A 21,590-nucleotide genomic window follows, 5' to 3' on the forward strand; every position below is an offset into this window, starting at 1 on the left:
AGGAGGCGGGCGCGCTGCCAGCTCCCCTGCCAAATCGTCTCTGTCTCTCTCTGTCTTCACCTGCCACGCAGGAGACTCCGTCCACCTGATGAAGTAGAGCCAGAGTTAGCAAAGTTTTTCAGCAGGGGGCCGGTCCTCTGTCCCTCAGACCCTGTGGGGGGCCGGACTATATTTTTGGGGGGGAAATGAAGAAGAGTTTGGATTTGATATCCCGCTTTATCATGAACGAATTCCTATGCCCCACAAATAACCCAGAGATGCATGTTAAATAAAAGGACACATTCTGCTCATGTAAAAACACCAGGCAGGCCCCACAAATAACCCAGAGGTGCATATTAAATAAAAGGACACATTCTACTCATGTAAAAACACGCTGATTCCCGGACCGTCCGCGGGCCGGATTTAGAAGGTGATTGGGCCGGATCTGGCCCCCAGGCCTTAGGTTGCCTACCCATGAAGTAGACTCTCAGTAACAAATTTGCTCATCTTTAAGGTGGCTCCCCATTTGTGGAATGCTCTCCCCAGAGAGGCTCTCCTGGATCCATCATGACATAGGGCCCGACTCTCCTGGGGGCCCCAAAAAAAATTAAAGAAAAAAAACGGGATGTACATTTCCAAAATATAAGATAAACTTCATAATTGTATTTCACTTCAACAATTACTTTGATAAAATACATTTTTTGTTATGTGCAAATGGCTTTAGATACCTATTAGGTCCATAAATTACCATATAGCATATATTCAACACACAAAACAGCGACAATTAGTTGTTGACAAAGGACAGCTGGATATGTAATGGGCCCCATTACCTTCAATAGCTTAGGACCTCATCAAACCTCAATTGGGCCCTGATCTTTAGGCACCAGGGGAAAATGCTTCTCTTCAACCAGGCAAACTTTGGCTGATTAACAACAGCAACAACAATTTATTATTTATTTCCCAGCCACTCTGAGCGGCTTCCAACAAAATATTAAAAATACAATTCCATAGCTGTCAACGTTTCCCTTTTTTTAAGGGAAATTCCCTTATTCCGAATAGGATTCCTCGCAAAAAAAGGGAAAAGTTGACAGCTATGCAATTCTAATATTCTTAGATTAACACCCTAAGGCAGAGGTTTTCAACCTTTTTGAGTCCACGGCTCCCTTGACCAACTCCATTCTTTCTGCAGCACCCCTGCTCAGGAGCCCAGTTACGCCACCCCTTGCCTGGCAGGGGTGGCAGCCTCTCACCCTTTTTCAAACACCCTTCCTTGTGGAGGGTTCCCTCAGCCTTCTTTCCCCTATCCTTGGGCAGCTGTAGCTGCCACCCCTGATATCTGAGCTGACTCCCCACCCCAAAGAGAGGTCCCTCTTCACACTGCCCCACAGGGGCCTGGGAAGCAGCCCCCTGACCAGCCCCAGAGGCACCATTCGCCTGTGGAGCTTGTAGCCAGGGCTGCTGCAACAAACAGCTGTGCAAGCCTTTGGGAGGCCGAGATGGGAGAGGACACTAGAGGGAAGGAAAGAGGGACAGAGTCCAGTGTTGCCCACGGCACCCCTGAGCACCTTTCAAGGCACCCCAGGGTGCCACAGTACACTGGTTGAAAACCCTTGTTCTAAGGCCTTTCAAATGCATTTGTAGGGGGTTATTGGTTTTTTTGTTTTATTTTGTATTTTGTGCTTTTATTTTGTATTTTTATGCTGCGAGCTGCCGAGATCTTCGGATGAAGGAGAGTATTTCAATTTAAAACAAACAAACAAATAAATACCCATAAATAAGTTACAGGTAGGAAGCCGTGTTGGTCTGCCGTAGTCAAACAAAATAAAAAAATTCCTTCCAGTAGCACCTTAGATACCAACTAAGTTTGTTATTGGTATGAGCTTTTGTGTGCATGCACACTTATTCAGATACATTGAAACAGAAGTCCCCAGACCATTATATATAGTGAGAGGGTGGGGAAGGGTATTACTCAGAAGGATAGTGGTAATGGGTGATTGGCTGATAGGTGTGGTAAACCTGTTAACGACTGCAATCGGTCTTACAGGAAAAAGCAAGGGGCCATATCAAGTATAATGAGATAAGAATCCAATGTCTCTATTCAGACCAGGTCTCTCCATGGTTTTAAGTCTGGTAATAAGTTGCAGTTCAGCAACTTCTCTTTCCTGTCTATTTCTGAAATTCTTTTGTAATAAGACAGCTTGTTTGAGATCTTGTATAGAACGTCCTGGGAGATTGAAGTGTTCTCCTACTGATTTCTCTGTCTTGTGATTCCTGATATCAGATTTATGTCCATTTATCCTTTGGCGTAGGATTTGGCCTGCTTGTCCAGTATAGAGAGCTGAAGGGCACTGTTGGCATTTGATGCCATACACAATGTTAAATTAATTTTCATAGAATCTGTGATGGGATTGGTTTGAATTTTTTCTATTCACCTTTCTTTCGTTTGAAGTTTGGATATTGCTTTTCTAGAACAGTCAGTGTTCAGGAGGAGTGGTATTGCTATATTATTTCATTTGGTTTCACATCCTCACTGAAGGCAAACAATTGCCACATTTTGCACTGTGGATAACTTTTTAAAAGCACGGGCCGGGGAGTGCATGTGCACTGGGCACACCCTTTGTGATGGAAAACGTCATCCCAGCAGAAGCTAACTGTGTGAACCAAGGTCCTATTCTGTAGTGTTTGCCAGTGTGACTAATGGTGTGCCCTGATTTCACAATTGCCAGCAATGGGAAGGACCTAGCGCTGACCTCTTCTGCAGTTAGGGCAGGAAGGGATGGGGACAGGGAGGAGGAGGTGGTACTATTCAGCCACCAAGTTATATAGTGAAGGTCAGGGCTGGCCCAGGCAAAAGTTGAGGTAAAGCCATTTGCTTCAGGTGGCAGGCAGATCTGGCTCTAGCCCTCACCATGGCATGGCTGCCAGCCCCGCTGTGGCTTCTCCAATGCCACCTATTGCCTTCCCCACTGCCACTGCCCAGAGTGGCAAAATGCTTCATGCTGAAGGATGGGCATTTATACCTGGGTCTCTGTGATCCTAGTCCAGGGGTAGGCAACCTAAGACCCGGGGGCTGGATGTGGCCCAATTGCCTTCTCAATCCGGCCCTCGGATGGTCCAGGAATCAGTGTGTTTTTACATGAGTAGAATGTGTCCTTTTATTTAAAATGCATCTCTGGGTTATTTGTGGGGCCTGCCTGGTGTTTTTTACATGAGTAGAATGTGTGCTTTTGTTTAAAATGCATCTCTGGGTTATTTGTGGAGCATAGGAATTCATTCATTAAAATAATAAAAAAAAATAGTCCGTCCGCCCCCACAAGGTCTGAGGGACAGTGCACCAGCCCCCTGCTGAAAAAGTTTGCTGACCCCTGTAACCTAGTCCAGTACTGCAATGATTTTGCAAAGTTTTTTGCAGATAAAATCGCTCAGATTCGGGAAGAAGTAGACTCCACCGTGGGAGCAGGGCCGGGGCGGGAGAGTGCTAGAGTTCTGTCTAGTCAAGTTGAGTGGGATCAATTCCAATCTGTTACCTCCGAGGATGTGGACAGGCTGCTTGGACGAGTGAAACCAACCACCTGTCTCCTGGATCCTTGCCCATCCTGGCTTATAAAAGCTAGCCGGGAAGGACTGGGCAATGGGCTTCGTGGGGTGGTGAATGCTTCCCTCCGTGAGGGAGCCTTCCCAGACCCGCTGAAAGAGGCGGTTATTAAACCGCTTCTTAAAAAACCATCTTTAGATGCGGCCACGATGGCCAACTATCGCCCAGTCTCAAATCTTCCATTCCTGGGCAAGGTGATTGAGCGAGCGGTTGCCGAACAACTCCAGGCACGCCTGGAAGAAGCGGACCATTTGGATCCCTTCCAGTCGGGATTCAGGCCTCATCATGGGACTGAAACTGCCTTGGTCGCACTGGTTGATGATCTCCGGCGGGCTAGGGACAAAGGTGAGAGCTGTTTCCTAGTTCTGCTGGATCTCTCAGCGGCGTTTGATACCATCGACCATAGCATCCTTCTGGACCGTCTTGAGGGGCTGGGAGCTGGGGGCACTGTTATACAGTGGTTCCGCTCCTTCCTCCTGGGCCGTGTTCAGAAAGTGGTGGTGGGGGATGAGTGTTCAGACCCCTGGGCTCTCACTTGTGGGGTACCTCAGGGTTCTGTCCTCTCCCCCATGCTTTTCAACATTTACATGCAGCCGCTGGGAGAGATCATCAGGAGGTTTGGGCTGGGTGTTCATCAGTATGCGGATGATACCCAGCTCTACCTCTCTTTTAAATCAGAACCAGTGAAGGCGGTGAAGGTCCTGTGTGAGTGTCTGGAGGCGGTTGGAGGATGGATGGCGGCTAACAGATTGAGGTTGAATCCTGACAAGACAGAAGTACTGTTTTTGGGGGACAGGAGGCGGGCAGGTGTGGAGGATTCCCTGGTCCTGAATGGGGTAACTGTGCCCCTGAAGGACCAGGTGCGCAGCCTGGGAGTCATTTTGGACTCACAGCTGTCCATGGAGGCACAGGTCAAATCCGTGTCCAGGGCAGCTGTTTACCAGCTCCATCTGGTACGTAGGCTGAGACCCTATCTGCCTGCGGACTGTCTCGCCAGAGTGGTACATGCTCTGGTTATCTCCCGCTTGGACTACTGCAATGCACTCTACGTGGGGCTACCTTTGAAGGTGACTCGGAAACTACAACTAATCCAGAATGCGGCAGCTAGACTGGTGACTGGGAGCGGCCGCCGAGACCATATAACACCGGTCTTGAAAGACTTGCATTGGCTCCCAGTACGTTTCCGAGCACAATTCAAAGTGTTGGTGCTGACCTTTAAAGCCCTAAACGGCCTCGGTCCAGTATACCTGAAGGAGCGTCTCCACCCCCATCATTCTGCCCGGACGCTGAGATCCAGCGCCGAGGGCCTTCTGGCGGTTCCCTCATTGCGAGAAGCAAAGCTACAGGGAACCAGGCAGAGGGCCTTCTCGGTAGTGGCGCCCACCCTGTGGAATGCCCTTCCAGCAGATGTCAAAGTGATAAATAACTACCTGACATTCAAGAGACATCTTAAGGCAGCCCTGTTCAGGGAAGTTTTTAACATGTGATATTTTATTGTATTTTTGGTTTTTATGGAAGCCGCCCAGAGTGGCTGGGGAGGCCCAGCCAGATGGGCGGGGTATAAATAATAAATTATTATTATTATTATTATTATTACTCTAACCACTGCACCACACTGGCTCTCAAAAGCTGGCCTATTGTTCTCTTTCCATTGTGGTGTAGTGGTTAAGAGTGGTAGACTTGTATTCTGGTGAACCAGGTTCGCTTCCCCGCTCCTCCACATGCAGCTGCTGGGTGACCTTGGGCTAGTCACACTTCTCTGAAGTCTCTCAGCCCCACTCACCTCACAGAGTGTTTGTTGTGGGGGAAGAAGGGAAAAGGAGAATGTTAGCTGCTTTGAGACTCCTTAAAGGTAAAGGTACCCCTGCCCGTACGGGCCAGTCTTGCCAGACTCTAGGGTTGTGCGCTCATCTCACTCTATAGGCCGGGAGCCAGCGCTGTCCGCAGACACTTCCGGGTCACGTGGCCAGCGTGACAAGCTGCATCTGGCAAGCCAGCGCAGCACACAGAACACCGTTTACCTTCCTGCCACAGCGGTACCTATTTATCTACTTGCACCCGGGGGTGCTTTCGAACTGCTAGGTTGGCAGGTGCTGGGACCGAACGACGGGAGCGCACCCCGCCGTGGGGATTCAAACCGCCGACCATGCGATCGGCAAGTCCTAGGCGCTGAGGTTTTACCCACAGCACCACCCGCGTCCCTTTTGAGACTCCTTAGGATAGTGATAAAGCGGGATATCAAATCCAATCTCTTCTTCTTGCCCTTAGGATAAAGTTGTATCTAGCTGGGCGAGGCTTTGGCCCATTGATTCCTTCTATCTAGGCGTTTTACTAGCTAGTTGTTTCTATGGCAGCACAGAAGGTGTGGGAGATAACATGTAGGTTTGTTTGTTTTTAAGCACCAGTTATTACATGAAACAGACATGCCAATAACAAAAATGGAGGCATACTCTTTCTCACAAAGTCTATTCCAAGCATTTATTAGAAGTTCTTTACTACATCCATCTAACTATACCACTTGTAAGTTCTTTGTAAACATTTATTTCATTTCAATCATACTTGCAAAGCAGCCCCTCAGACCCATCTGAGATACGTATTTCTAGGGTCCGTCCTATTCTGCTCACTGTAATTTGTTTTAAACTGGTTTTAATTAAGTTGTTGTAACCCACCCAGGGACCTTATGGTGAAGGACAGGTAAGAAATAATAAATAGTAATAGTACCTAATGTGCAGGTAGAGAATGGAGAAACAGTGTCCATGACAAAACTTACATTATATGAGAGCCCCAGAATAATACCAGCTGAGCACAGTGACTCTCGAAAGCAAATTGGGTCCAGAAGATGCATTGAAAGGACCTGGGCTCTGAGACTCCTGGGTAATATATTGCAGCAGACTAGCATTCCCCTGGAAAGACATTTGCAGGTTGCTTTAAGAGAAAACGAAGATCTTGGATTAGCAGCTTGCTCTAGGCTTATATCTGGATGCCTCAGAAGGGCCTGGTAGCAAGCTGTGGTGATATTAAAACTAGAGTGGAGAGTGAGGGGGGATAAATTGCTCCTGTGAGGAGATAAGCCTTGCAGGCAGAGTTATGCTGCCCAACTTCAACATGGTGAGCTGTGAAGATTAAAAAAGATCTGAAGCCCAGCTGAACAGGCTTGGAAGCAAAATGGGGTTGCTCTACTCCTGTTTCTGCTGACGCTTCAAAGCAGGGATGGGAGATATTCCACAAAGGCCGTTGTTTGGAAAATATCTGCGCCCACGAGCTCCTAAAGAAGAGAAACTCTAGAGCAGGAGAGGACAATCTCTACCAGTAGCTCACAGATATTAATATAATGAGATGGGGCAGATCTGCAAGGAGAGGAGTGGGTCTCTTAAAGCCAACATGGTGGTTATTCCAGGTAGTGTCTTGGGAGGTGTAGCCGGCTTGGCAGTGGCCACGATTGGTTGTCCCAGCAGCACTGAGGGCAGCAGGCTTCACTGGAGCTGGAATTGCAGCTGGCTCTCTGGCTGCAAAAATGATGTCGGCAGTGGCCGTCGCCAATGGTGGAGGAGTAGCAGCTGGGAGCGCTGTTGCCGCGCTTCAGTCAATCGGTGCTGCTGGGCTGTCCGCTGCTACCACAGCTGCAGTGACAGCTGGTGGAGCACTGCTGGCTGCCATCTTCCTTTAACAGATAGGTAGCCGTGTTGGTCTGCCATAGTCAAAACAAAAAAAATTCCTTCCAGTAGCACCTTAAAGACCAACTAAGTTAGTTCTTGGTATGAGCTTTTGTGTGCATGCACACTTCTTCAGATACACCCAGCGTGTATCTGAAGAAGTGTGCATGCACACGAAAGCTCATACCAAGAACTAACTTAGTTGGTCTTTAAGGTGCTACTGGAAGGAATTTTTTTTGTTTTGATCTTCCTTTAAGAAGAAGACACACATACACAGAGGCCATATCTACTTGGAAAAGCAGTACTTGGAAAATTATGCTTTGCTATCAACGACATAACTCACTTGATTTACCTTCAGTAAAATGTGATTTTAATCGATGCTACGTTATTCCTATTGGACAAAATGTGCAAAAACAAATAAAGCTTTGAGAATATAATGAGCCGGGGTTGTATATTGCCAGAAACTGAGTATAAACAGTAGGGTTGCAATCCACCCCCCACCCCGTGTGTGTGTGTGTGTGTGTGTGTGTGTGTGTGTGAGAGAGAGAGAGAGAGAGAGAGAGAGAGAGAGAGAGAGAGAGAGAGAAGCTCTCTGCTGTTAATTGTTGCACAACATGAAGAAAATATTTAGCACACAGTTGCTGCAACTGCATGATGGTCAAAACTGGACGTGTTGATTTTCAGCCTATCAACATATTAAAAGCACACACCAGTCTTCAGCAAGGAGAAAAAGGAGGAGACATTCCTTCATAGGGCTGGCATTCTCCATTATACCTCAGGCTAGTTCTTATCACTCCTCAGTTGCCAGACTGAGTGGATAATGTTACCATTTATCTGCATGTATACAGAGTTGCTGATAAACATCTGTACCCAGCAAGCACATTTATTTTGGCCGGGCTTTTGCTCAAGTTTAGAGGGCACCACGAAACAAGTTATACACGGGTGAAGTAGCAATTGGCCAAACACCGCAAATCGAAGAGTGTTTGACTTGTTATATAGTAAAGGCTGAGTAGGGTTATGAAAGATTGACGGTACAGTCAGCCTGCAAATGGGACTGGCATCCTTGGGGTTAAGAATGGAGGGCTCTAAATGCAAATATGAAGAGGGGCAGGCGATGGGTACAAGGTAGACCCAGAGAGAGCTGGAAAGGAGTTAGAGAGGGAGGGATAGAAACAGTAGGACTACAAGTAGGATGGTTAACTAGCTAGAGAAGGAGACCTAGAGAATGAGAAAAGCAGGGCAGAGAAAAGCCAGAGCTTAACTCTTATTCCAGTGCAAGGCAGGAAAACAAAAAGAGACTTATTTGGGGGAAGAGGCTGGTAAATCATCCCAGGTTCCAGGCTACTCAGGTTTCCTGGAAGACTTTCAACTGAGCACTTGGGCGGGTTTGGAGAAGGGGACCCAAAGTTGCCTTTTCCGCAAGTCCCTAGCTAAAATGTAAAAAGAGAAAGAAAAGGAAAAGCCTGTATCATTGATGGGACAATGCTATTGGGCGACAGAGAGAAGGTAGAATTGCTCAGCACCTGCGTTCTCCCAAAAGGAAGACAGTGCCCAACCTGATAATGATAGAATAAACCAGGGGTCAGCAACCTTTTTCAGTAGGGGGCCGGTCCACTGTCCCTCAGACCTTGTGGGGGGCCGGAGTATATATATTTTTTGGGTGGGGGAAATGAACGAATTCCTATGCCCCACAAATAACCCAGAGATGCATTTTAAATAAAAGCACACATTCTACTCATGTAAAAACACCAGGCAGGCCCCACAAATAACCTGCCCCTGAACACTTTGACTACCAGCCAGGGTTGGTGCAAGTGATTTTTACGCCAGAAACAGAACAATCAAATAAATTAAAATGGGGCACGACCCACAGCAGCTCTTGCACAATTGCTCATTTCAAGGATGTGGTCAGTCACTGCTGTTGCTGCTACCTGAGGCAGCTGCTTTCAGGTTCTTTGTTCTTAGTCCTGCCCTGCTCCTCCAAAACAAAGGACTCGATTCCTATTATTACCTGCTGATGAAAATCCTTTATTCTAGAACAGGGGTAGGCAACCTAAGGCCTGTGGGCCGGATGCGGCCCAATCCCCTTCTCAATCCGGCCCGCAGACGGTCCGGGAAGTAGAATGTGTCCTTTTATTTAAAATGCATCTCTGGGTTATTTGTGGGGCCTGCCTGGTGTTTTTACATGAGTAGAACGTGTCCTTTTATTTAAAATGCATCTCTGGGTTATTTGTGGGGCATAGGAATTCGTTCATATTTTTTTCCAAAATATAGTCCGGCTCACCACATGGTCTGAGGGATGGTGGACCAGCCCATGGCTGAAAAAGGCTGCTGACTCCTATTCTAGAAGCTACACTATAAGCAGAAAAAACCTCTTCTTATGCTTTAATATTAATATCTTTTTCATCTTGAAACATTGCACAGGTAGAGTTTGGTTTTCTGCTCAAAATGGTGCCAAACCTCTCCCAGCCCTTCAGCTGTTGCTAGGCCACAGTTTTATTCATCCTTTACCAATAGCTGGAGTTGATGTGAGTCCAACAATATATGGAGGACCACAAGTTTCCCACCTCTGACTTATGCAAACAATGCATAAATATGTGACACAGTCCACACGCAAAACATCTTCTATGCAGTTTCAGCTGCAAAAATTGGCAGAATGAAGAGAGGAGAGGTAGGTTAAATAATGGAAGACCATGTGGAAAGTGTCATTATCAAATCTTTACATTTAAGAAAGGGTCCCAAAAGGTTAAGCCAAGGTCCCTACTACATTTTGAACTCAGCAGAGTTCTTATGAAGGTGAAATCAACAACGTATCTTGTTGTGATACCAAGAAATGTATTGTGGAATAAGCTTTTAATAAATTAGAGTCTATGTAGAAAGTATAATCTTCAGTTACAGCCTATATGCATGGTTGTAAGGGGCTCTGCGGAGAGTTAAAAGTAATAAATAAATATGGGGAATCTTTGGCCCTCCAGGCATTGCTGAATAACAACTTTCATTAGCCCCAACAAGTGTGGCCAATAGCCCTGGAGGTTGGGAGCTGCAGTTGGGAGCTGGAGGGCCAAAGGTTCCTCACATCTGCAGTAAAATGAAATACAAAAAGTATAGAGATTAACAATTCAATTAGATCTAGGTCCTATTCAAAATAAGCAAGGAGATCCAGGAAACCGGCAATACAACCACAGCGGCAAAGAAACCATTGTTTCTATTCAGAACCAAATGAATGGAGTTGAACATTTTGATAACCAACAGTTTAGCAGTTCAGCAGTTTAACCCTATAGTCACACCTTTAAATTCCTTTGGCCAAGTATGCTCACCTTATTTTGGAATACAAACTGAGAATTCCATAATACTTCCCTCTTGATGAGCCTTAGCAAGTCCCTAGTCTAAGAATAAATTTATTTTTTTCTCAAAAAGGATGCTTTAGTATTTAGAACAGGGAATCCTGGATTCTTACTTTTTCTTTAAGTTATGTGCCTTTATTAAAGCTGGTTACATGCCTCAGGATGTTTCCCTCATTCTTTTCACCTGTGCATTATAAGATTGCTCACTTTTCTATGAGTAAGCCCCATGAAAGTCAATGGGACTTACTTCTGAGTAAACAGGCATAAGGTTGTATTGTAAAGCAAGTTTACTCAGAAGTCTGTGAGTTTGGAACGGCAGCTTTCAGTGGGGGAGAATACAAACTGCTAGACTTTAAAGTGCCACAACTTTCTTATTTGTTTCAGATGCCTCGGGGTTAATATTTACGCATCCCAAACATAACTTTGTGATTAGTTTGCAGTGGGGTCTACCATCTAACTGAGCTGGATCATTTGGATTTAAAACCACCTGACCACACATGGGACAGACACAAAATTAAATCCAACTTTTCTAGTAGCTTTGAAGGTTGTTAGGCTGCAACCCTATACATACTTACTTTGAAGTAAGCCCAATTAAAATAATTACATGTACTTCTGTGTAAACATGAGCGTGACTTTCACCAAACAGATATTTAAAGAAAATCACCAATAATCGTGCAGCAAAATAGCTGAACATCATTAACCCAGCTCCGCCTCGTTCCTTAGGCAGCCCCACCCACCTTGCTACTGATTGGTGCTGATAGACCCATTTAATCTTCTCCGCTCTCTCCAAACTGGCAAATGAGAGGAGGAATTAAGAAGGGGAAAGGGTTATTAGAATACAAAGTTTTTATTTTTGGAAAAAGAGGAGAAGCTGTAGGGTTTAGGTGAATGAGAAGAAAGGTGCGCTCCTGGACCAAACCTCTGAAGTTTTGCGTTCTTGTCTTTAAATTGGTTTGTTACTTGCAGGTCATGGCATTTGTGGATACTGTAATATCCTCAGCTGGGTTCAACCACTTGCAGGATGTACAATCTGAATTTATCCAGGTGAGGAGCAGGGGTTTATGGTGTCCTGTTGGATAGTGTCCTTTGCCGAGGGTTGGGAATTAAAACGGGGGGGGGGGGCGGTGTTAACCGGTCTCTGGCTTGGCCCTAGGTTGCTTCTTAGCATTATAAAATATCTGCCCTTAATTGATGTGTTCCATTTTGCTTCTTTCCAAACACTTCTGAATTCTGCCTAACTTGTTAGAAGATGGCAAAAGAGTTTTTTTGTTTTTTAAAAAAGTGTGTGTAAAACTTGGTTTTCATGCTTCCAGCAAGGCACTCTTTCTGAAACAGCTATATATGCTTTCTTGTAATATGCCTATGCCTATACATATGCTAGGCTTATAGGATAGCTTTTAAAGTTGCACATGCCTACTGTACCTGCTAAATAAAAGCCATTATGTTTTTTATAACCACAGTCATAGAATTCTGGATCTAGAAGGCATATTGGAAACAATATGCTCCAATTGGTTGCCCAGTCAAGGTTTCTATCCTACCTCTGCTTATATACCTCCAGTGAAGGAGAGTCCAACCATTTATTCACCTTTAGGAGCCAGGCAAAAACGTTCCTTTTTAAAAAGGCCTTTGGCTGATTTGATTGACATCCTATGCCCTTTTAAAATGTGTTTTTTTGGGGGGTGGGGGTGGTTATTAGGTTGTTCTTTTTATTTTGGTTACATATTTTGTGGTTTTCTATTTTGATTTTGTTCTGTGAACCACCCTAAGACCTCCGGGTATAGGGCGGTATATAAATTCAATAAATCATCATCATCATCTCCTGAGGCAGTCTGTGCCGCTTTTCTTACTGTTGGGAAGTTTCTGCCTACCTGCAATTTTCACCTACTGGTTCTAGACACAGGTCTTCTTTGTCTTCTTTGGGACAGCCCTTCAGATATTTTAAGAAATACATGATAGCAGTTTTCATCTTCTCTTCTCTGGGCGCAACATGCCTGCTACCCTTGTATGTCTCCCCCTTTTTTCTTCCTGCCTAAGTTCCTAATCTAAGTTGGGAATGTGAGCTCCTCCAGGCAGGGATCTGCATTTTATAATATTTTTTGGCAGAATTAGAGTAGAATTGAATTTCCATGTGTTTCTAACAACATGCTCACTCTGCCAATGTATTTGCCCTTTCACTGTAGAATCAGCAGTATAAATGCCTTCTCATGTGAAGAAAGCAGTGTCCTTCAGGAGACTGGTGATATATGTGGGGCTTCCTTTAAGCTTTTAATTTTGTCATTCATGTGAAATGGGCAAGATAGCATACCTTCTTTTCTGCACAGTCTTACGTTTTCTCTTTTGCCCCTCCCTTATTTTCTAAATTTTCTTCAAAAATGTGTACCTAATCAATGCTCTGAAATTATGACTGGGGAGAAACTTGTAATCTATAATGGTTGCTTGTTTTATAAATCACTGTACGCCTGTTTCTTGACTTTAACTGTGGTGGGACCTGGATTTTTAGAGAAACTTGTGAACACTGCCATTGTGCCAGGTAAACTGACAAACTAGTAGGGATGGGGTATCCTTGGTTCAGATCTCTGACTGAACCATGAACTTGCTGAGTGTGGCGAAGCAAGCTTCAGTTTTGTTTTGGTCTCCACCCCTTCTGCAATCCAAGAATAAGACTACTAACCTACCTTACACAAGTATGGATGCTTATTCATTTTGGATCCTCCACAGAGGCCTTGCACCCCAGAGGTGTTCATGGGCAGATGGAAGAGGGAGGCTTGTGTTTAGAGGAGAGAGCTCTTATAACAGGCATAGGCAGACTCCAGCCCTCCAGATGTTTTGGAACTACAATTCCTATGATTCCTAGCTAACAGGACCAGTGGTCAGGGATGGTGGGAATTGTAGTCTCAAAACATCTGGAAGGCTGGAGTTTGCCTATGCCTGTCTTATAACCAAGATTCCTGTATGCTAGGCCTTTGGCACTTGGCATTGCAAGGACATCTCTCAGTTCTGCTTCCTGATCCTGATCTAAATTTCTTGTACATCATTACATGACAAGGATAACTGTGACTTTAAAAATGAATGGGAACTCTTTACAAAGTACTTAAAGAAACGACAAAATGAACTGGTCTCCTTGGCAGGTTTTGAATAAACATACACAAACTTTTTATTGATAATATTTAGATAGATAAATTAAGGGTCTGTACAATTCTGTAACATGCAGAGAATAACAAATGCTGAAAAACCGAGAGAGGAGCTGAGGGAAGTCGGGGGGGGGGGTTCTGTTTTCCAGGGAGGGGAGGGGAGGGGGAAAATGGGGATGGGGGAAAATGAGGATGATGCATTTTTGAAAAACTGTTAATTTGAAATTCCTAATAAAAAATATTTAAAAATAAATTTCTTGTACATCCAGTCATACAACAGCAGTACAGTGCTGTGGGATGTGGTCCTGATAGGTGGGTTTGAGAGCATTAGAAGACAGGAGCTACAAGAAGCATTTGCTCCATGGTTTTTCCCCAGGGCTCAAAATATTCTGATGAGCATTTTTGTTGCCTATCTTTGAGCTCCCTGTAGAGATAGCTAGGGTCCTGCCTATCCCTGATGCAGAATTGTAGCTTGTGCAGGAGGCCTGATAAGAAGCCCATTATCTTTGCCCTAATGGCAGGCACTGGAGCGCATTAGAAGCTTTTGTAAGTTGCTTCCAAGTTTAAAGCAAAGAAACTGAAGGGAACGGGTGCAAGCTTTATTCAGCAGGAGCCAGTTGTGGCACTAGGGCCTAACCTTTTTGTACTGTTTGTTTATGTTTATGTTACAGTGGTGGAAGCAGGAGGATTCCTTAGGCCATTCATCTCGGGGGCTCTTAGATGTGCCCCAGCCTGAGGGGGTTCAGCAGATGAAGCAAGAATATGAAGCCTACTGGGATGTTGACTTCCTCATGAGAAACTTCTCTGCCTCGGAGCCAACCACCTCTAGTGCTACTTGGGTTGGCCAAGAGGAACAACCTGCAGTGTCCACTGCCTGCCTGCCAGTAACCACTGAGGAGGGAATGAGAGGCAGGCTACCCAAAACCAACAGAGGGGTGCCTGATGCTCCTTGGGCACCAGGGTTTGACACCAAACTCCAACCAGGAGATAGCTCTGTGAACCATGTTCCTCCTGCTCATCACGGCTATGCCCAGAATGTGGTGGATCCAAATAAGAGCCTAGCATTGTCCAGTGATCATCTGCAGCACTTCCTTGCCCAGGCAGATTTTGGGGCTTTTGCTCCCACAGTACAACACCACGGAGAGCCAAAACAGAGAGTTCATGGGCAGTACTACCAGCTGACCTATGTACACCCAGGTCCCTCTTTGCAGAGCAAACATGGATCTCACAGTCAGCTTCCACCGGCGCAATCCCAGCTGCCGCACTGCAGTCTGCTGAGCAGCAGTTTCCCTACCTACCCTGGCCACTACCAAGCCACATTCCAGCTTTGCCAGAGAGATGCAGCTGTGTCTACTACATCTTCCCTTTACAGCACCCTGACGCCTCCCTTGCCTGCCAAGGAAGCCGCAGACAAGCCTAAGAAAGGACACAAGACTTCATCGCGTAAGCAGCCTGCCAGCCACATCTGCAATTATCCCAACTGTGGGAAAACTTACACCAAGAGCTCCCACCTCAAGGCCCATCTTCGCACTCACACAGGTAAAAAAAAAGAGCCACTCTAATAATAATAATAATAATAATATAATAATAATTAATAATAATAAATTATTTATATCCTGCCCTCCCCAGCCGAAACCTGGCTCAGAGCAGCTAACAACAGTAAAAGTAACACAATTTACACAAAATCATAATCAATTAATTGAAATACATTCTAAAATCAATTCATTCTAAAATCAGTTCAGTTAATGGCAACAATTGGACTAGAGTTCTGAGGATTAGCAAAGGAGAGGGTCAGGCTGTGCCCTGGCCAAAGATCTGGTGGAAAAGCTCTGTCTTGCAGGCCCTGTGGAAGATGTCAAGTCCCACAGGGCCCTCGTCTCTTGTGACAGAGCGTTCCACCAGGTTGGGGCCACAGCCGAAAAAGCCCTGGCTTTGGTTGAGGGAGGTCGAAGGGAGACTATGTTCTTCCCTGGGTTGGGAGTGGATTCCTTAGTAATGCTGTCCTCAGTAGTATGCAAGTTGAACACTACTTAACCATACTCCAGCTTTCCACTGGAAATTGCCATCTCAGGTACTTTGCTTTCCATTCTGGTTTTCCCCCTCCCAGCATCTAACTATGGGGTGTTTCACTACAGTGACCCAGACCCATGCCAAGGCTGGAGGGGGAAACTGCTGTTGATTGAGTTGTTCTTCAATAGTGGGTGTGAGTCTACTCAGTTGCCTTTTTTAGATTAAATCATACCCCACCTCCCCCAAAATGATCAGGTTTGTAGTCTGGGGGTGATCCTGGATCCATCTTTGTCATGAAAGGCCTTGATGACCTCAATGGCTAGGAGATCCTTTTTATTAGTGTTGGCTAGTAAGATAGCTATGGCTGTTTCTGGACTGGGATGGCTTGGCCACTGCCACCCATGTGCTGACAACCTCCAGGCTGGATTACTGCAATGTACTCAATAAGTGGGACCTTACTTGAGAAGCCACAGATTCCCTCCCATTAAATGTTAGATGGGCTCTCTCTCTGTTCTGTTTTGGGCACTTGGTGAAGCCCAGCCTCTCACAACAAGCATTTTATGTAGTTATTTTCCCTTGTCTGCATCTGTATTGGAACACATGGCGCTATATAGATTTTTTTACTTGTTTTATCATTTGTATGTTTGTTGCTCTTGGGAGGAAGGGTGGGATAGAAACGTAACAAGGAGTAAACATAGAAATAAGTTAAGTAAATGTGAGTATAATCCTCTTTTGGCTCAGAAGAAGCACAAGGTTGCAGTGATTGTTGCTTGTCTTTTGCAGGTGAGAAGCCATACCCCTGCCTGTATGAAGGGTGTGCTTGGAAATTTGCCCGCTCCGATGAGCTTACTCGCCATTATCGCAAGCACACTGGGCAACGCCCATTCAAGTGTCAGGTCTGCCTGCGCACTTTCTCCCGTTCGGATCACCTCTCCCTCCATGTGAAGAAACACGTGTAACTGATGCCCAAACCCTGGACTGCAGTGGACATTCTGGGCCAACAGGAGGTCTTGAAGAAGAGGGTGGTAGGGGTGGGTCGTTGGGTAACTGCAGGTGTAAGCCTTTCTCTCCTTGTAGCCCCTTGTCCTTCACAAGTGCTGTTTTCTGCATCTGTGGTAGGGAACTAATTAGGCCTTGCAAGGGTCTTAATCTGGCCAGCTAGGCCACTTCCCCCTAAACTATGGCCATCTCAATGGTGTGGCAATTAAAGACATGGCTGGGATTGGCTGCACTAGAGTGTTCTGGTGCAGCTGCTCTCTGTGCTGATCCAGGCTCTAACTGGATCAAGTCTGCCACTGTTCTATATATGTATTAATTTCTATGAAATAAAGCCAAGCCATTGCAGAATGATTGGGGTAACAACTCATCTATCTCAGAGGAGAGTATTTTGTGGCCCTTCAGACGTTGTTTGGCTAACGTTCCCATCATACCATTGCTTGTTCTGGTTTATGGGGACATTGCTTGTTCCTTGCTCATGGGGAATAGAATCTTCTCCCTGTATTTTGCTTTTCTGACCCAGCCGTCATCCATGCAGACCAATGTCTTCAGTCCCCCCAGAATGTTCCTGTAGCTACGGCTTGCTTACATATGTTGAGTTGGCATCCAAGGGATGTGGGCACCCCGAGGCAACTGCGTCCTGCAGGTTCTCTAACTGTATAAAGGGAAAGTGGAGTAATAGTACCATCCAGGGGCAAAAGCCTACAGCTTTCTTTATTAAAATGAATTGGCTGAAAAAGTGCTGTCTCATGTATTTCATTTGTGCTGAAAATTGAAAGTGTTCATTCTACAGTTTGCTGGATCAGATACTGGGCAATAGAGCTCAGGGTTTTACCCTCTAGAAGACAAATAATTTCTGGTGTCCTCTCAGCTTTTTAGCAGCCAAAATGGTAAGGCCAAGAATAACTTGGCCCCACCAGAAGGATCACACATTGGTACCTTTCATTACTGCATAGATTAAAATAGGCAGTGCTTTGGGGTGTGTGTGCAGAAACTTAAGTTTGGCCTCATTGAGGGGCAGTCTTTCAATATGAGTCAGAAAATGAGAGTACCCCTAAACATTTTTTAAGAAGAAAAAAAAGCTGTGAAAATAGGATGGGCTTGTAGGCATATAACAATTTATTCTTACACTATTCCTTCTTCCTGTTCACTTCCAATTTGCTTGGTAAAAACCTGTCCTGGACTGATTAAAAAAGTAAACTTTTGTCTTAAACTTATGGTCACATTAGAGGGCAATTTAACTGATTATATGAACCTTCCTGGTTGTGCACAGCCTCATATTTCACATGTCAGTAGATTAAGGTTTGTGTATAAGTTGGATCTATCCCACCTCACCCCAGACTGAACTCTAGACGCTAACTGTGCAATAGTAATCGTGTCTACTCAGAAGTGAGTCCCGCTTAATTCAGTGGGGCCAGCTTCTAAATAAATGGTGTTAGGATTGCAGCTTTAGGTAGAAGGTCCAGAAATCTCTAGAAGGGCAACATAATGCTGGTCATATATTTTAAAGTCCTCAAACTACAAGATGGGAGCAGCAATCCAAAAACAGAACCGGTTGAAATTGTGGTTGTGATAGCTGCTGCTGAGTAATAAATCTATTGTCGTGAGACGCAGCCAAAAGGCTGCATTGTGGCCTTTGCTAAGAGGTATTGCATGTGGCAATATAGTTGCATTAATCTGGCTCTGGAATACAATAATTTTGGGAAGGTGAGTGACAAAAAAAAACCTCTTTAAGAAACCACAGACCTTGATTTACATTGCTAAAATGTGATTTCAGACATAGTGTGTGTATTTTAAGTGTGCTGCATTTTATTCAGTGGAAAAAATGATTGGCCGGATCTAGTGCTATCGTGGCCAAGAGAAAAAAAACCACTGGGCTTCTCCTGAATCTTTAACCGTTACTTAGAAGAGAAAATTTCAGGATGTGCAGCTTGCATTGCAAGCTATACCTGTTGAAATTCTCTCTCCTACACATTAAAGGTGCAGGAGCCCAGGGCTGCAGCTAGGGGGCACAGGTGGGGGGTGCAAAATCGGCTAAAAATATGTCAATAAATATATCTATAAATAAAAATATTGATTACTGCCTTATAAGAAATGGTTTTAAATAGAGGGTGAATTGAATGGGGGGGGGATGGATAAGAGGTGGAAAGAAGAGCTAATTTGTCCATGGCTGGGGGTGCAATCTGGACAGTTCTGCCAGGGGTGCAAGATCACCTATCTATAGCTCTGCAGGAGCCCTGTGTCCCGTATCTACACACACACACACACACACACACACACACACACACACACACACCATTGAGCACCCAATCTAGTGCTAGAATGCACATGGTGCTAAGACAAAGGCACGCTTGGCAAATCCACACCATGATCAACTCCCATGTCCAGAAACCTATGTCCCCACTGTGGAAGGACGTGTGGATCCAGAATTGGCCTCCACAGTCACCTACGGACTCATTGTTAACACTGTGTTTATGGAAGACAATCTTACTCGGCTACAAGTGATCGCCAAAGAAGAAGAAGGAGGAGGTTTCTCTGTAGGGGAGCTGGTTCCTTGCAGTCAGCAGACCCCTGCTGTCTTCCTCAGTGAATAGACAGCTGTAATGTTTTAAGTGTGGTTAGATATGGGTTGAGTACCCACTTGCGGCATTGGTGTTTTCAATTGGTGATTGTGTGTTTTCAAACTAAACCCATGTTCCTGAAAATGCCACAATAGTGGATGCTTCCACATGGAAGTTTATCATAGCCTCTGTTCCTTATGCATACAAGTTTTGCACTGGGCCCACATTACAACCAAAATGCCATCCTATTTGGTTCAGTTTTATTGGTTTTTTGTTTTAAAAATCTGATGAATGCTAAAAACCATTTGTGTAGACCTCCCCTGGTGATATTTGTAGGAAATCAGCAATGGAGCACCAGTCCAGAAGGGGAGTGTGACATAGTTGGGGCATTCTAGCAGCTTTTTCTTCGAAAGAAAAGTACCAGCGTTAAGCATGCTTTAAAAATCGTGTGTTTAATGTAACCTGTACTTAGCACTAAGTGGTCACATCTACAGGTATATCTCATTATCTCTGAAGCAAGGCTGCAAACTTTGCATAATTCAAATTGCCAGTGCTATAAATTCTTTCTCAGATAAGAGTATCCTTTCTATGGGCTGATCAAAGCCACCTGGTTGCCAGGGTTACAGATTGTTTGCCTAATAATGCCCCCTGCAAAACATCCCAGCATTAGATAGTTTAGAAACAGTTCTCCTCCCTTCTCGGGTGTAGGCTTAATTGCCTCATTATCATTAAGGTGGGGTTTCCTTAGCATTGCCATCAAATCTAAACCCCTCCTCATTCCATCATTGGCTGTGTTCACATTTGACAATGAGCTGTGGCCTGCCTTGTTCACACAGCCCAATTATTCTCTGCTTTGTGTAAGGGCAAAGTAGGAAGTAGATGTTTTGGACTATAAATCCCTGACCATTTCCATGCTTCTTGGGGCTGGAGGCATACCCTCCAACATTCTGCATGAAAATAGGGACATTCAATGCTTTAGAATTTTTGTTGTTTAGTTCATTTAGTCGCGTCCAACTCTTTGTGACTCCATGAACCAGAGCACAACAGGCACTCCTGTCTTCCACTGCCTCTTGCAGTTTAGTCAAACTCATGTTAGTAGCTTCAAGAACACTGTCCAACCATCTCATCCTCTGTCAACTCCTCCTTATGCCCTCAATCTTTCCCAACATCAGGGTCTTTTCCAGGGAGTCTTCTCTTCTCATGAGGTGGCCAAAGTACTGGAGCCTCAGCTTCACGATCTGTCCTTCCAGTGAGCACTCAGGGCTGATTTCCTTAAGAATGGAGAGGTTTGATTTTCTTGCAGTCCGTAGGACTCTCAAGAGTCTCCTCCAGCACCATAATTCAAAAGCATCAATTCTTTGGCAATCAGCTTTCTTTACAGTCCAGCTCTAGAATGTCCCTATTTTCATGAGTCATAGCCCAAAACATCAGGAGGACAGCAGACTGGAGAAGGTTGGCACAGTGTTCAAGGTTTGTTTCTCCTTAACAAGTCAGGATTTGGGTTTAAGGCTGACTAGCAGTCCTGGCTTGTTAAGAAGAAACAAACCACAAGCCCAGGTTTTAATGCAACATTAAGCTGTCCCCATCTTGGCTTGTTTGTCCATTTCTGGTAGCCTGTGGGAGCTCACATGGGGGCTTCTGCGAGACAAATAAATCTCCCCCCCTTTTATTACTCACAATTATATATTTACATCATAGCTTTACATCTTACAAGTATAAATATTCTTTGTTTTCAAAGTATATTCGTGATTATTATTGTCATCATTCTTAAGTCAGCAGATATTTCTACACACAAAACAGAATAAAGATGTAATTTTAAAATCATAATATTCTTCATAAATGAATGACTTCCCGCCTCTTCCATTTTGTACCAATAAACTTACTGCTTATATTTGCCTATTGTCTTTTTATTTATAATATTGTCCTTTCTATCAATTTTCCTTTTATGTTTGCTGTCTACAGAAACTACTCAAAGGCCATTACTGTTTTCAGAATGCAGCAATAAGACAAATAAATGATTGCACTTAGAAAAGCAGTATGTAGGATGTCTGGGAGGGGGCTAGACTAGAACCCTCTTTCCTGATATGGATTTTATTTGTAGAAGGAGGATCCACCCACACTTGCAGTATGAAGGGGCAGAGCTCATGTTTACCACATGAGTGAAAATCAGACTTCTGAGGCAACCATCTTTCCTGTTTAAGCTGTTGTCTGGCAATTTCATAGAATCATAGAATCATAGAGTTGGAATAGACCACAAGGGCCATCGAGTCCAACCCCCTGCCAAGCAGGAAACACCATCAGAGCACTCCTGACATATGGTTGTC

At 44.8% G+C, this 21,590-nt stretch overlaps 1 protein-coding gene across 1 annotated transcript; it reads left to right on the forward strand.

Annotated features, from left to right (window-relative positions):
- Nucleotides 1-11,347: 11,347 nt before the first annotated feature.
- KLF1 (KLF transcription factor 1) lies at nt 11,348-17,444 on the forward strand. The gene is made up of 3 exons (XM_028712880.2): nt 11,348-11,612; nt 14,371-15,238; nt 16,493-17,444. The coding sequence occupies exons 1-3, from the start codon at nt 11,457-11,459 to the stop codon at nt 16,666-16,668; spliced, it is 1,200 nt and encodes a 399-aa protein (XP_028568713.2). The 5' UTR covers nt 11,348-11,456; the 3' UTR covers nt 16,669-17,444.
- Nucleotides 17,445-21,590: the final 4,146 nt, after the last annotated feature.

Source organism: Podarcis muralis, chromosome 17 (assembly GCF_964188315.1).
Source record: "Podarcis muralis chromosome 17, rPodMur119.hap1.1, whole genome shotgun sequence".
Taxonomy (NCBI): domain Eukaryota; kingdom Metazoa; phylum Chordata; class Lepidosauria; order Squamata; family Lacertidae; genus Podarcis; species Podarcis muralis.